At 34.0% G+C, this 14,993-nt stretch overlaps 1 protein-coding gene across 3 annotated transcripts in view; it reads left to right on the top strand.

Annotated features, from left to right (window-relative positions):
• The window catches only part of IFT74 (intraflagellar transport 74), a 97,503-nt gene that overhangs the window by 62,554 nt on the left and 19,956 nt on the right, over window positions 1–14,993 (top strand). For 2 of the 3 annotated variants that reach the window (XM_044660612.1, XM_044660621.1), the window contains exons 14-17: window positions 1,389–1,468; window positions 5,184–5,237; window positions 8,172–8,269; window positions 11,211–11,337. In XM_044660612.1, the coding sequence (XP_044516547.1) occupies window positions 1,389–1,468; window positions 5,184–5,237; window positions 8,172–8,269; window positions 11,211–11,337 (359 nt within the window). Of the gene's footprint in view, window positions 1–1,388; window positions 1,469–5,183; window positions 5,238–8,171; window positions 8,270–11,210; window positions 11,338–13,214; window positions 13,577–14,993 lie in introns of those variants that run through there. The other variant, XM_044660628.1, reaches the window with a different exon arrangement.

The following is a 14,993-nucleotide window of genomic DNA, read 5'->3' as shown; positions in this document are numbered from 1 at the left end:
ATCTGCAAAGAGTGATAGCTTAGTCTCCTCTTTGCCTATTTTAACACCTTCAATTTCTTTTTCTTCTCTAATTGCTAGTACAGTGATAAATAATAGAGGTGATAATGGACATCCTTGTTTCACAGCTGATCTTATTGGGAAGGCTTCTAATTTATCCCCATGGGATATGATGCTTATTGATGGTTTTAGATATATACTGTTTATTATTTTTAAGAAAGGTTCTTCTATTCCTATACTTTCCAGTGTTTTCAATGGGAATGGGTGTTGTATTTTGTCAAAGGCTTTTTCAGCATCTATTGTTAGATAATCATTTGATTTTTGTTTATTAGCTTGTTGCTATGGTCAATATGTGGATGGTTTTCCTAATGTTGAACCATCCTTGCGTTCCTGGTATAAATCCCACTTGATCATGATGGATAACCCTCATCATCACTTGCTGGAGTCTTTTTGCTAGTATTCTATTTTAAGATTTTTGCATCTATGTTCATTAGGGAGATTGTCTGTAGTTTTCTTTCTCTGTTTTTGGTCTGCCTGGCTTTGGAATCAGTACCATATTTGTCATAAAAGGAATTTGGTAGGACTCCTTTGTTTGTTATGTCAAATAATTTGTATAGTATTGGGATTAGTTGTTCTTTGAATGTTTGATAGAATTTACTTTTGAATCCATCAGGCCCTGGCAATTTTTTCTTAGGGAGTTTTTTGATGGCTTGTTCAATTTCTTTTTCTGATATTGGATTAAGTATTCTATTTCTTCTGCTGTTAATCCAGGCAGTTTATATTTTTGTAAATATTCAATATAATGTATTCAATTAAATAATATGATTCTCCAAAATAAGTTAGTTGAAAATCAAATCATAGAAACAATAATTTCATTGAAGACAATTACAATGATGAGACTTCTTACCAAAACCAATGGGATGCAGCCAAAGGAGTTCTAAGGGGAAAATTTATATCATTGAGTGCATATATCAACAAATTAGGGAGGGCAGAGTTTAATGAATTGGGCATGCAACTTAAAAAACTAGAAAGCGAACAAATTAAAAATCCCCAGATGAAAACTAAATTAGAAATATTAAAAATCAAAGGAGAAATTAATAAAATAGAAAGTAAAAGAACTATTGAATTAATAAATAATACTATAAGCTGGTATTTTGTAAAAACAGATAAAATAGGCTAAGTACTCATAAATCTAATAAAAAAAAGGAAAGAAGAAAACCAAATTAACAGTATCAAAGATGAAAAGGGAGACCTCACCTCTAATGAAGAGGAAATTAAGGCAATCTTTAAAAACTATTTTGCCCAATTATATGGCAATAAATATAGCAATCTAGGTGATATGGATCAGTATTTTCATTATTTTAAAAACTTTTTATTGTTGTATTTACCAGGTTAACAGACATAAAAGAAAAAATTAATCAATTTAATGAAGAAATTCGGCAGCTTGACATGGATTTAGAGGAGCACCAAGGCAAGTAATTATTATTGTTAGAATTTAAATTGGATACTACTTAATACTTAAGGACAAATATTCATTTAAGACTAGTCATAATTTGATATTTTCTATCATAAACCAAGCCTGAAATAACTTTTCAGGTATACAATAAGAGTTTATAATTTTAGATTTTTAATATATATTTACTTTTGAGCCTTTTTTCTATAAAGGCAAACATGGTAAAGTGATTTGCTCAGGATCACACAGCTAGTAAGTGTCAGAGGCTGGATTAAAATTCATAAAGCAGAATCCTCCTGACTCCAAACCTGGCACTCTATCCACTGTGCAACCTTGCTGTCCCAATACATTTATTTCTAAAATACCTTAGAATACTGGAGCACTTGAGGTAAAAACATTGTTTCTTCATAAAACTATCTAAAAAGAGAAATAAGCTATAAATACTTTGAAATAATAAATGTGTGCACTTTAGGCATAAAGAAAAATTTGCAGCAAGCAATTAAAATTAGCAAATTGTGAATTACACTTTTTTTTTATACTTCAATGCCTCTGTTATTTTTTTTTTGTCTTAGATATAGGATCAAAGGATCATAGATTTAGAACTGGAAGAACCTTTAAATGTCCATTTAGTTCAACCTCCTCATTTTACAAATTGGGAAACTGAGAGGCCAAGAGGTGTTAATTTGCCCAGGATAACATACCTGTTAAATGTCCGAGGCAGGATTTGAACCTAAATCTTTCCTGATTCATAATTTGGGCATTCTAATGACTTCAGGTGTGGCTCTCTTATGTAATTAAAATGTACTTGTAACATACAAATCTACTTAATGATAACTATTGGCCTATAATAAAGATAGAATTTATTACCAGTGATGGGCAAACTACAGCCTGCGGGCCATATGCGGCCCCCTGAAATGTTCTATCCAGTTGTGCGACATTATTCCTAATCTGATGAATACAGTGAATAGGATACAATACAATGAAACTTCGAAAGAGTTGCCTTAGAAACAGACTGACAGATGAGCATTTCCTTTCCTTTGACTCCTTCTTTAAAAAGTTTGCCTATCATTGCTTTAGACAATTACAATATTTGCTAGAAGTTTAATTAGCTGATATTAAATTTGCCAATATTTTTATTTTTTTTAAACCCTTACCTTCCACCTTAGGTTCAGTGCCATTGGTTCCAAAGCAGAAGAGTGATAAGGGCTATGCAATGGGTGATAAGTGACTTGCCTAGGGTCACACAGCTGGGGAGTGTCATTGAGCTACCTGCTGCCCCACCAATACTTTCAAGTTCGTTCTCTCTCTCTCTCTCTCTCTCTCTCTCCCCGCCCCCCCCCCACCTTTTGCTCTCCCCTCATATAAATAACTGCTTCCTCCAAATTGGAGAGTAGGCATAGTACACTAAACATGAGTTCCTTTTAGTTATAGGTTTTCCTTGACCAATACTTCCTCTTTCAACATTTTCCCCTATCTCCCTACCATTTTAAAGTACCTGTTAACTCCAAGAATATGTTTATAGCATTCTCTTCCCCTTTATGCTGGAAGTTATGGGACTCAAGATTTTCCAGATTACTCATGGGCCCCCTCTCACCCCCCACCTGGCCCCAATCAGTTTTCCCCTTTAAACTATTCTCAAAAGCCTACAAAAAGACATTTTAATGCCAGGCGAGATTTTTGTTCATAGAAAATAAACTTTGGGATATAGATCCAGATGAATCTAGAAATCAGCTGGTCCAACTTCCTTATTTTACAGATGAGGAGACTGAAACCCAAAGGAGCAATCTAACTTGTCCTAAATTACACAAATACTAGGTAGCAGTTAATAGTCAAATCTGTGTCTATTGTTTTTTTCCACTCTTGATCTGTTTTTATTAGAAAAGCATTTGTTTACCCCAGTCTGATATAGGCTATTTTGGGCATTAAACACATTTAGATTTACTTTCATGTAAATAAGATTTATATCTTGTATTACTCACCACATTATGTTTTAAAGAGTTTTTGTTTTAACTTTAAACTGAAGCTATGGATGGCTCAGTGGATTGAGAGTCAGACCCAGAGAAGGGAGGTCCTGGGTTCAAATGTGACCTCAGACACTTCCTTGCTGTGTGACCTGTGTGACCCTGGGCAAGTTACTTAACCCCAATTGCCTAGCCCTTACCACTCTTCTGCCTTAGAGCCAATATTGATTCTAAGATGGAAAGTAAGAGTTTAAAAAATAAAAATAAACTGAAGCTATATGAGGTTCATGTGAAGACAAGTAGCCATTTATTAAATAAATGTCAGCCGACCTTTTTGCTGCTGTAGGGAATTACAATCTGGAATTACAATTACAATATGGAAATTCCAAAAAAAACTATTTGTAGCCATTCAGCAAAAATAACCTTTCTATACCACAGTGGTCCACAAGATGGTGCCAACTTTATGAGAACCCAGTCATAAAACAGAAATCTGAAAATTAGGTAACAAAAAATAGATTTCAACAGTGAGTCTATTCTCTTGATCATATCCTCTTAGAGTCATCTCACAGTAAGTAATTTTCTTTACCCAATAAATTCTTAAAGATGAGTTGTACTATAAAACTGAACGTTAAATACAAAATAGTTGTGAAAATATATATACATATATATTCCTCAGTTCAAAGTATGTCTTTCTTCCACTGACTATAGCATGCTGTGTGGTGGTAGTAGAGGATATTCTAAATGCCTGTATAATTTATATCTCGACTTCATGGAAAAATAAGACAATCTTACTACTTTAGACAAAATTCTTCCCCTGACTTAAACCTAGAAGCTTGGAGGCTCCATGCTTTTTTTGTCTCAGTGAAAAAAATCAAATGACTTCTCAAAACTGGAATCTCCCACCTTTCCTCTTGAATAAATTTCCTGAATGATATAGATTTCAAAATAAATTTTAATGAAATAGTCAAGAAAACAATTTTATTTCTCCTTCTTTCTCACCCTATAAACTATCTAATTTCACACTGTTTTCTTCTCTGACATTATAGAATCTAAATGCTATGCTCTCAATACTATTGAGTAACAAATGGTAACTTATTGTTGCACTAATAAATAGCTAAAATGGACTCTTTATCTTTGATTTAAAGCAATATCCAAGGATCACACTTCCTTATATTGTACTTAGTGAGTTCTTCCTTATATTGTACTTAGTGAGTTCTGAGTATTAAATGTATAGTCCTTAAATTTCTTGGTATGCCAATTATTCCTACTATTATCAAATTCAGCTCATTAACATTTACATGTTAAATGTCAACCTTTTTATACACTATTTTAAATCATTCCATTGATATCTAGAAATAGAATTTTTTCTGGGCTATTATGATTAAAAAAGCCTTAATGCCCCAATTTCAGTCATGTAGGAGAAATCTAATTGATTGCTCAGCTGGGTAAAATATGTTGTAGCCAAAAATTAGCACTGCAAGATAAAGTGTATTTCCATATTTATATTATATCAAATATTTTAGTTTAATATTGCATTGTTGATGTGAATAAGTAGAATGTTGTTATAATTATGTTAATAAATATATAGTATATGTCCACATGACCAAAAGTTAAGATGACATAAGAATTTCTTATAATTGCTGGCTATTAGATACATGTAAGTTACTTTAATTACTGAATAACAAATATGTTGGGAAGTTTAACATATTTAGACTAAGATTACTATCTCCATCATTTGTGAAATAAACTATGGAATTCTGTATGTCTTATAGGTGAAATGAATCAGAAATACAAAGAGCTGAAGAAAAGGGAAGAAAACATGGACAGTAAGTTCTACCATCAGATTGTAGAAATATATTCACGCATGTAGCTGGCATCTTTATGTTGCTTTGCTTTTCTATAAAACATTTATTTTATAAAAATGATTTTTCTTTTATTATGATACAGCAAGGTAGCACCTGGATAGAGCACTGGGGTTGGAGTCAGGAAGACCTGACTGAGATCAAATCTAACCCGAGACATCTTACTGTGTGTGTGACAAAAAGCAAGTCACTTAACTGCTGTTTGCCTCAGTTTCCTCATCTGTAAAATGGGGATAAGTAGCAGTATCTACCTCACAGAAAGAATCAAAGGAGATTTATTTGTAAAGTGGTTAGCATAGTGCCTGGCACATAATAGGCTCTAAATATATATTAGTTGTTGTTATCATCATTATTATTATAGCAGGTTCCAATTTGTCAGCTTAATTCATTCTATATATGAAGCACTATGGGACAGAGGGAGATACAGATTTAAATGAGACATAGTCTTTGTCCTTGGTGAACATAACAGTCATTTAGGAGAGACAAAACCTGAATAGGAATAACTATTATCCAAATATAGATTCTAAAAATGTCCTTCTTCAGTGCCTCATCAGACATGGAAATGACACTAGAAGGCGGACTAGTAAATTCTGGACTTGGAATCAAGGAAGGCTTGCATTCAGATCCTGCTTCTTATACTTACTAGTTTTCTGACCCCAGGCAAATTACTTAACTTCTCTGAGTTTGTTTCCTCATCTTTCAAATGGGGATAATAGCAAATAAATGATTTTAGCAGTTATTGTGAGGATCCTGATGAATCCTCTTGATTTCTTTCTCAGTGGGGAAACATAGTAGGCAAGGACAAAAGTTCAGCATACAAGTTCATGTGCATATATCGCAGAGGAAAATGACAGAAGATTTTGTGCTGTAATTCTCAGTACAGCAAAAGAAGTTGAAAGGAAAATTGAATCTACTGAGAGCTTGGCCCAAGACTAAATGAAGCCATATCCTCTTCAGAATATTATAGAAAAGAGTGAAAAAAACATAATATCTGAGAGTTGTTCGGCTCTGCCCACATTTCTGTAGTGATCTATTTGCATTAGTGACTATAGCATAACCATGACATTTGGCCTCTCTTATCTCAAGTACAAATGAGGGAATGACAATTCCACTTAAGAAGATGAAGCCTTGAACAGGTGGTTCTATCTTGCCAAATACTTTATAAATCCATAATGCAATTGGCAGTTTTAAAGGCACTCAGAAATCAATTTTAAGATATCTGCAAGAGAAAAGGGCTCTGAGAATGGAAATAGACCATATCTAGTACTTTTATCAATAATAATAAAATGGAGATATTAACAATCGCTCACCTATATTCCTGCTTTCTCATCTCTATAAAAATCTTGATGATAATAATGGTCTATTTATTAGGGATTTCTTTGATAAAAACTTTGATGGGGGAAGAGAAACCTTTTATAAATGATTTTCTTATAGTGGACATTTTCAGACACAAAACCAAAAGGTATAAAGCATAAGATGCTATGTTGGTTATTTATGGGCTCTAAAGCATTCAATTCAGATATTAAAATACAAGATTAAAATATATTAAAATATAAGATTTTATTGCAGTTATGACAATAGATAAAACTTTGTTTAACAATATATGCTGAGTAGCAACATTAAATGAGACATAAAGCAGGGATACATATATTTACTAATACTTGCTTGACAGTGTTATGGAAGGTACTGTAGGAAAAGTTGAAAAGTTTTGCAAGAAAAGGAGAAAAGATATGGAATGTTCATTTGACTAGGTAACTGTAGCAGAAAGGACTCTTATGGACGGGAGATTATAGTGCATTTGTAGGGAGAGGAGAAAGATCTAGTGAGACATAATGAAAATGCAAAGGAAAGAGGGGGTGATCAGTGGATGAAGCAAGATCCTATAGGAGGTTAGAGATAGAAGGAATATTTGAAATCAAAGGTATAGATGGAGGGATCAACTTTAGCACAAAAATAGATCAACTCTCTCAGTATATAAGAAAAGGCCATAAGATAGAGGAAAAGACAGAAATTTTGAGGTGGAGAGGGAGAATATATCACATAACTTCTATCCTGAAGATTAGGAGGCAGTGTTATCTTCTGAAAGGAATAAGATTATTTGTGGAGGATCGTATCGATTAGAAAAGTTTGGATTAGCAGCTATGTAAAATCAAATAGTGAATAAAAAGGCTTATTGCACAACAGTAAGAAACCCAGACAAAGTTAAGATAGATTGAAATTGAAATAGACCTCATCAGCATCAAGCATCACTTTATGGTCCAGGAGTAAATAAAGTGGACAATGAAAGTTTTCAAATTGACACTGGGATTTGTAAAACATACTGGCATTAGCAATACCATTGCTGAGTCTGTTTTGCAAAGAGATTAGGAGAAAAGGAAAAGAACCTATATGTTCCAAAATATTTATAGCAGCTCTCTTTGTGGTGGCAAAGAACTGGAAATTGAGGGGTTACCCATCAATTGGGGAATGACTAAACAAATCATGTAATATGGTTGTGATGGAATGCTACTGCACTATAAGAAATGATAAACAGGCTGATTTAAAAAAAAAACTTGGAAAAAACTACATGGGATAATGAAAAATGAAATGAGTAGAACCAAGAGAACATTATATATAGCTATAGATTTAATATGTGAAGAATAACTTGTGAATGTTATCTACAGAAGAATGGAAACATAAAAGACATGATTTATATGTACACATCTGTCTCCGAGATATTGCCTTCTATGATTTGAGGAGGGGAGGGACTAAGACTCTTATAAATAAATTCTATTAAAAAAACAACATGCTGGCATTAAATTTCCAAACATATGCTGTTAAGAATCAATCATATCACTACTTTTATGTTATTACTATGTCAACAGTAGCTGCTTCTTTTTTTTCTTTTTTGATACATAGCCTTTATTGAGACATTTGAAGAGATGAAAAATCAGGAACTAGAACGTAAAGCACAGATAGAATCCAACATCGTTACACTGTTGGAGCACTGTAGCAGAGTAAGTAATGTATGCCTTTCTTTTTTTCTCCTTAGCCATTTATGCCATGACATTTGATTATATATGTTCCCAAAGTGGAGTTGCCTCATTATATCCACTAAATTCAACTGCCTCCTCTAAAATGGTTCCTCTAAAATCTCCCTTACAGGTGCCATTAATTATTTCTCCTTAGGAAAGTATCATATTTGTTGGGGGTAGGGCATTGTAGGGAACTTGGCACATTAATAACACAACCATGAACTGTATGTAAATATGATAGCAATTCAGAGCAATTATTAAAATTCAGTTCTATCTTACTAAACCTATTTCCAAAAACAAAATATTAATTTAATGTTATAGATATCCTTCTTTCCTGCTGGCCAAAGATCTACTCTGATAATCTGAGTTAGAAGTTGTTTATCCAAACAGCTCTTCAATTTTAGATCAGATTTATATGTTGTAAGTCTTCCACAAACTCTCCAAGGCTGATTTGAGAGGAAAATCAGGAACATCCACCCTTTCAATCTCTTTCCCAGAAGAAGATGGAGCCACTATAACTCAACCAACATCCTCTAGGCACACCCTCAAAATTCTCTATCTTTGACCTCATTAGGGTTCCATAGAAATCTCTTAAAGCACCTTAGTACCTCAAATATTCTTCTTTAAACTCTCTTTCTGACTACACTGCATTTCTAATTAAACTAATTACTCCTACATGACAATTATCATTACATGACCAATATTTAATATTTTTGTATTCATTTCATTAGGTATATTGACCTATAGTTTTTTTCTTTGGTAGATATATTCCTGGTTTAAGTATCCCCAAAAGACCTATAAGAGGAACAACAAGTAGTTCAGCTTCACTAGATAATATAGTCTGGAAAGGGAAGTATTGCGAGGAAAGTTTAATACAAGAGATTTTTTATTAACAAATTTTGCTATAACAAACTTGTGTGGAAATAGGAGCTAAAGAAGAATGTAGTAAAAATTGCCCGTGGTTTGGTAATACTTATCCTGGAATGAAAGGATTGGTTAAGTGGAAAGGTTAGGTAAAAGTGTTAAGTGGAAATAGAGGAAAATCATAGACGCCAGTTATCAGAGGCTAGAGAGAAGTTATTGTCAAAATGGGTCAGCTTTGGGCCAATATTAGGTATAAATGGAAATCAGGCCAGAACAGGGTTTAAGAATTGTAAGAATAGCAAGGGGTATAGAAGGCTTAAGGCCACAGTGAGAACAAGAAGAATGTTTAAAAAGAATAAGGAAGTAGAAGTGGAAGGATAGGTGGTTATGGTCAGAAAGTAGAATCTTGTTTCAAGATTTTGGAAATGGAGTAGTTTTACATAATGTTGAATTCCATGGTATGACATACTTTGGCTGCAGTTAGAATGAAAATCAATCATTCAACAAGTTTTTATTAAGCATCTGGAAATTGTGAAGTAATGTATGGGTGCTAGGGATACAAAATTTTAATTAGAATTTTTAGAAACAGGCTCCCAATTCTTTTGAGATAAAGATAATCAGTTTCAGGTTCTTGGCTTCCAGGGTCAAGTTTTCATTCATGGAACTAATTAATTCCACCAAGAAGTTCACTGAAATTCTATCATGTTAAGGGAGAGGTTGAAGATTAATGAGCAAGGGATATGATTGAGGCTGTAATTTTCTAGAAAAAAATGAGTGGATAAAATCACGGGCAAATGTAAATGAGATGGCCTTCACAAGAAGAAGGGACATTATGTTAGCCGAGATTTAGGGCAAGGAGGAGAGAAAAGGAGATGATACATAGAGGTCTTAAGATGAAAAGAAAGAACTCATTGATTGCCTTCAGTTTTCTCAGTAAAGAAGTAGAATCCTTATTTGAGAAGGGGGGGAAGAATGGAAGGAAGTATTGAAGACATGTAGAAAGAAGAAAAAAGGTTTGGAAAAGCTGTTATGGGGAGTGAGAGGATAAACTAGGGAAGAAAAGAATTTATTATAAAAGTTGAAGGTCCAGTTGAAGATGAAATTTATAATGAACTCAGTAAATATGCTTGTGTGACTTACTATAGCTCAATTTAGAAGCAGCCAATAAGGAGCAGAAGAGGTAGATGGTGCGAGTAATCTTGGCATGAGTTTTGTCAAGACATGAATGGTAATAAAATGGTAGAAATCGTAAGAGTTTAAAACTTCCAGAAACCATGAAGATGCCACTTCTAATATCTAGATATAATAATTCCCTGAACCTCCAAAGTATTGTGGCCTCCGTATCCATTCTAACTTCAGTCATTTACCAAGATGGCCACACCTTAGAACTTAACAACAACAAACCTCACTATTGTATCTCAAACATCTTAAACATCTGAAATTTCTTTGTGACCATAGTAACTTTTCCTTCCACCTCTCTCATTTCCTTATTCTTTACTCTAAATTGTCCTAAAGCATCCCTTAATTAGACAAGAAAATACTGTCCTATTAGCTCCATGCTAGGAAGTATGAATACAAAAAAGATGTATTGCAGGGTCCCTTTCCTAAAGAGATTATTGATTATTTTAGAGAAAATAATGGAAAACTCCAACTAAACTCTTCAGATAAATTGAATTTTGTTCTCTCTATCTTTATTATGCCCCTTCAGATAAAAGTGATCATAGCAATAAAACAAAGGAAAGCAAATTTTTTTACTAAACTGTTGAAATATTTTGATTCTTCTGTTACAGAAAAGTTGAAAAGGAATTTTGAGATAATCTATTCCTTTTCCCACATGTTTACAGTTGAGGAAATTCCATCCCAAAGAAGTTTTAATGTCTTTCTCTAGTTTATTTAGTAAGTGGCAGAACCAGGAATGGAACCATGTTTCTGATGTAGTTTATTCTTTTTTAAAAGGAAATCTTCTTCAAAATGTTCTCATAGTCTTTAAAAGTATTTTGAATTATTTTTATTAAGAAATAGTTAATATTTATTTTCCCATTATTTTCTCTTAAAATAGAATATAAATCACATGAAACAAATATCCTCTATCACTAACCAAGAACTGAAGATGATGCAAGAAGACCTCAATTTCAAATCTAATGAAATGCAGAAATCACAAAGTACAGCCAGAAATTTAACTTCAGGTAAGAAAAAACTGATATGCATTCTCTTTCCCAACTTATGTGTCAAAAGTGGAACTTCACTTGAAAGTCTTCCTGGCTGCAAACCTAGATCTCTCTCTACTTTTTCATGTTACCTTTATACATAAGAATTTATTCATAATATTAAGCTTTATTTTATTCTCACTTTAAAGGTACTTAATTGATGGTGGACTTTTCTATATTGCAAACTCAAAACTGTCTTTTTTAAATATGATGGGATTTCAGTGAACTTCTTGGTGGAATTAATAGTTTCATGAATGAAAACTTGACCCTGGAAGCCAAGAACCTGAAACCGATTATCTTTATCTCAAAAGAATTGGGAGCCTGTTTCTAAAAATTCTAATTAAAAATTAACATCATAATATTCAGGTCTGGTACTGTAGTAGTTTGACTCTGTATGACTACTGTCAGCTGTCTCAGTGAGTTGGGTGTGGTAGTCAAGTAGTAGGAGGATAAAGAAGTGGCCTTGGAGTTTGGAAGGCTTGAGTTCAAATGCAGCCTCAGACAAATTACCAGTTGTATGACTTTACCCAAGTCTCTTCACATCTCTCAGCTTCAGCTTCCTAATTTATAAAATGAAAATAATAAAAATATCTTCACAGCATTGTTTTAAAAATTACAAAAGATAATATATGTAAAGAATTTTGCAAATCCTAAAATTATTATATATTAGTGTTAGCTATTATTACTAACAATAGCTATACTTTATATAATTAATAGCTAATGGCTACTAGTAGTTAAATAATAAAAGCTATAATTAATAGATAATGGAATTATTTATCTGCTAGGGAGAAAAGAAACTATGGAAAGAACTAGAAGAAATTTGACCAGTTTAAAATGTACATAGATTTTTAAGACATTTCCTGCAGCACCAATCAAATCCATGCAAATCATTCAATTAATTAGACATTATATAGTGTTAAATAAAATATTCATTGAGTGCTATTAGTAAAAATTATATTTGGACACATTATAGACAGATGGCTGCATGTAACTAAATATGCTTTTTTTCCTTAGCTTTCTGTTTTATCTCCCACAGTTAATATTTTTGGTTGATTAGGGTTCACCATATTTTGAGTAATTTACTAATTGGAATTATCTGCCAGGAAATAGAGAGGGTAGATCAAAATTGTATTGTATATTTGTCATATTGTTAATAATATGCTGTCCCAAATATAAGCAGCACCCCCAAAATAAGATCTCTTTCGAAAAGACATGTATTATAACAATTCTTCTGGGCTTATTTTCCCAAACCCCACTCAAACTGGTAGTTTGGGTGTCCAGAGAGTGATTACTACTTCTCTCCTCAGTAGTGTTTTCCATGTATACCTATGGGTTGTAGGTAATTTCAAGATCTCCATCCATCAGACTCTCATCAGATCATCCAGCTGATCTGAATTGGTTTGAAAAAAAACTCTTTACCTTATGTCTTAGAATTGATACTAAGTATCAATTCACAGCAGAAGAATGGTAAGGACTAGGCAATTGAGGTTAAGCGACTTGCCCAGGGTCACCCAGGTAGGAAGTATCTGAGGCTAGATTTGAAACCTAGGACCTCCTGCCTCTATGCCTGACTATCCATTGATACCTAGCTTCCCCTTAAATAGCTTTTACAAAGAGATATTTACTGAGATGGTATAGTAAGGATAGTTGGTACAAGAAATCCTCCAAAATTCTGTGTCATAATCCTTTCACATGTATATACCAAATTTGGGGGAAAGTGTGCTCAATCTTAGAGGGCACATATAATAAAGGAATGACTGGGCTCTATCTTGAATTTTCTCCATTTGTATAGAAATCCTCATGAAGGATTGATGCCCTTGCATAATTCTGAAACTACTTTTCTTATGTGTGTCTAGTTTGTTCTTAAGCTCGATACTGCCAAGATGCTGCCACCAGCCATTACTGTTTTAGGATGTTGCCAGCAACTGTGATGGGCATCCAAATCTTTCGACCCTTTGAAGTTCACAAATTCATTCTCCGATCAAGGGAGGCAGAGGGCTTGGCTGGAGTTGTTTCACTACTAGGAAGACCTGCTTTTTGAATGTCATATTATGAAGGAGCTTGCTATTTTAGCCAACTCCAGGAGGGCACGACTGATTCTTTTCAACCAAGAAGACACCTGCTGTGTGGCATTATCTGCTTTCATTCAATTCATACCCATGGTATACATTTGATTGATTTTATAAACTCATTCAATAAAGTATCAGAATCTAAAGCATCCTGTCCATCCCCAGTAGCCATCATCTTATCTCTCTCCCTAGGACTTAGTCTAATGCTTGCACGTAGTAGGCATTTAACAAATACTTGTTGACTTATTTTATTATTTACATTAAACTGAGGTTAAGGTGTTTGAGACACAGCTATTACATTTGTAGACTGAGTAAAATCACAACAATTACAAACTGCATTCAGGTTTTATACAAACTATATTTCAGAAACATGATACTAGTATAGTCCATCAGTGGATTATAGATAGTATTAGTCTGAAACAGGAGTGTTTTATTTGTTTGTTTTTTAAGGTTTTCTTTCTGCTTTGAAGCAGAACTAAATAATTTCCAGTTTTAATTGTCTGAATTAGAAAACTGTTTTTGGAATAGCATTGCCAAGATGACTGAGTAGAGGAAGCACTCAGCTGAGCTTTCCTAACATTCCCCTCCAAACAACTTTAAAATAATGTCTCAAATTGAATTCTAAGGGGACAGAGTAAGCAAAAGGTCAGAGTGAGACATTCTTCCAATTCAAGACAATTTAGGGGTTTGGAAAGAGACCTATTAAGGGCTTTAGGGGGTGGAAAAGGCCCAGAGTCTGCATGGACAGTGGTGTGACTAGGTGGTGATGACAGAAGCAGCAGCAGCCTCCATAATCTTCAAACCAGAGACAGTAAGAGGACCAGGAAACTGCTGAGAATGAGATTATAGGAAATCCCTGTGCTAGCACTAGATACAGGACCAGGTGCTATTTAGTAAATCCATTGTCTCTATATACACAATTCTGTGTCATAATTCAAGAGTGTAGAGGACTACTTTGAGTCAAAGAGGAGCTCTGAGAAGCAGTATTGCTATTGGTCACAAGGATCCAGGGACCCTGAGGAAAATATCATTTCCATTCCCAAGGGATCAGGGGCCCTTCCTCCTGGGTAAGAGCTAGAGTACAAACTAGGAGAGCAGTGACCATACTTCTCCCTAGATCAGTGATGGGCAAACCACAGCCTGCAGGCCAAATGAGGACCCCTGAAATGTTCTATCTGGTCTTGCCACATTATTCCTAATCTGATGAATATATAATGAGTAGGATACAATTCAATGAAACTTCGGGAGAGTTGCCTCAGAAACAGACTGACAGATGAGCATTTCCTTTCCTTTGGCCCCCTCTTTAAAAAGTTTGCCTATCACTGCCCTAGATTATACCACCTTGGACACTTTTAAAGCTTCAGGAACTCTAGATGGCTCTGAAAACACCAGTGTGAAAAAACCTAAAGCTTGAGACAGTGCCTCTCTCTTCTCTGCTCCAAGAACAGAGCCCAACTTTAAAACAAAGTTCAAAATAAAGAAATAAGGAAGAAAAATTATCAAATAATAAAAAAAGAACCTGCTTGCAAAAAACTGCTATGATGATAGAGAAGTTTGAGACAAAAA

Source organism: Gracilinanus agilis, chromosome 1 (genome assembly GCF_016433145.1).
Source record: "Gracilinanus agilis isolate LMUSP501 chromosome 1, AgileGrace, whole genome shotgun sequence".
NCBI lineage: Eukaryota > Metazoa > Chordata > Mammalia > Didelphimorphia > Didelphidae > Gracilinanus > Gracilinanus agilis.
The sequence above is the reverse complement of the archived record's forward strand: the minus strand, read 5'-3'. Positions and strand labels throughout refer to the sequence as shown.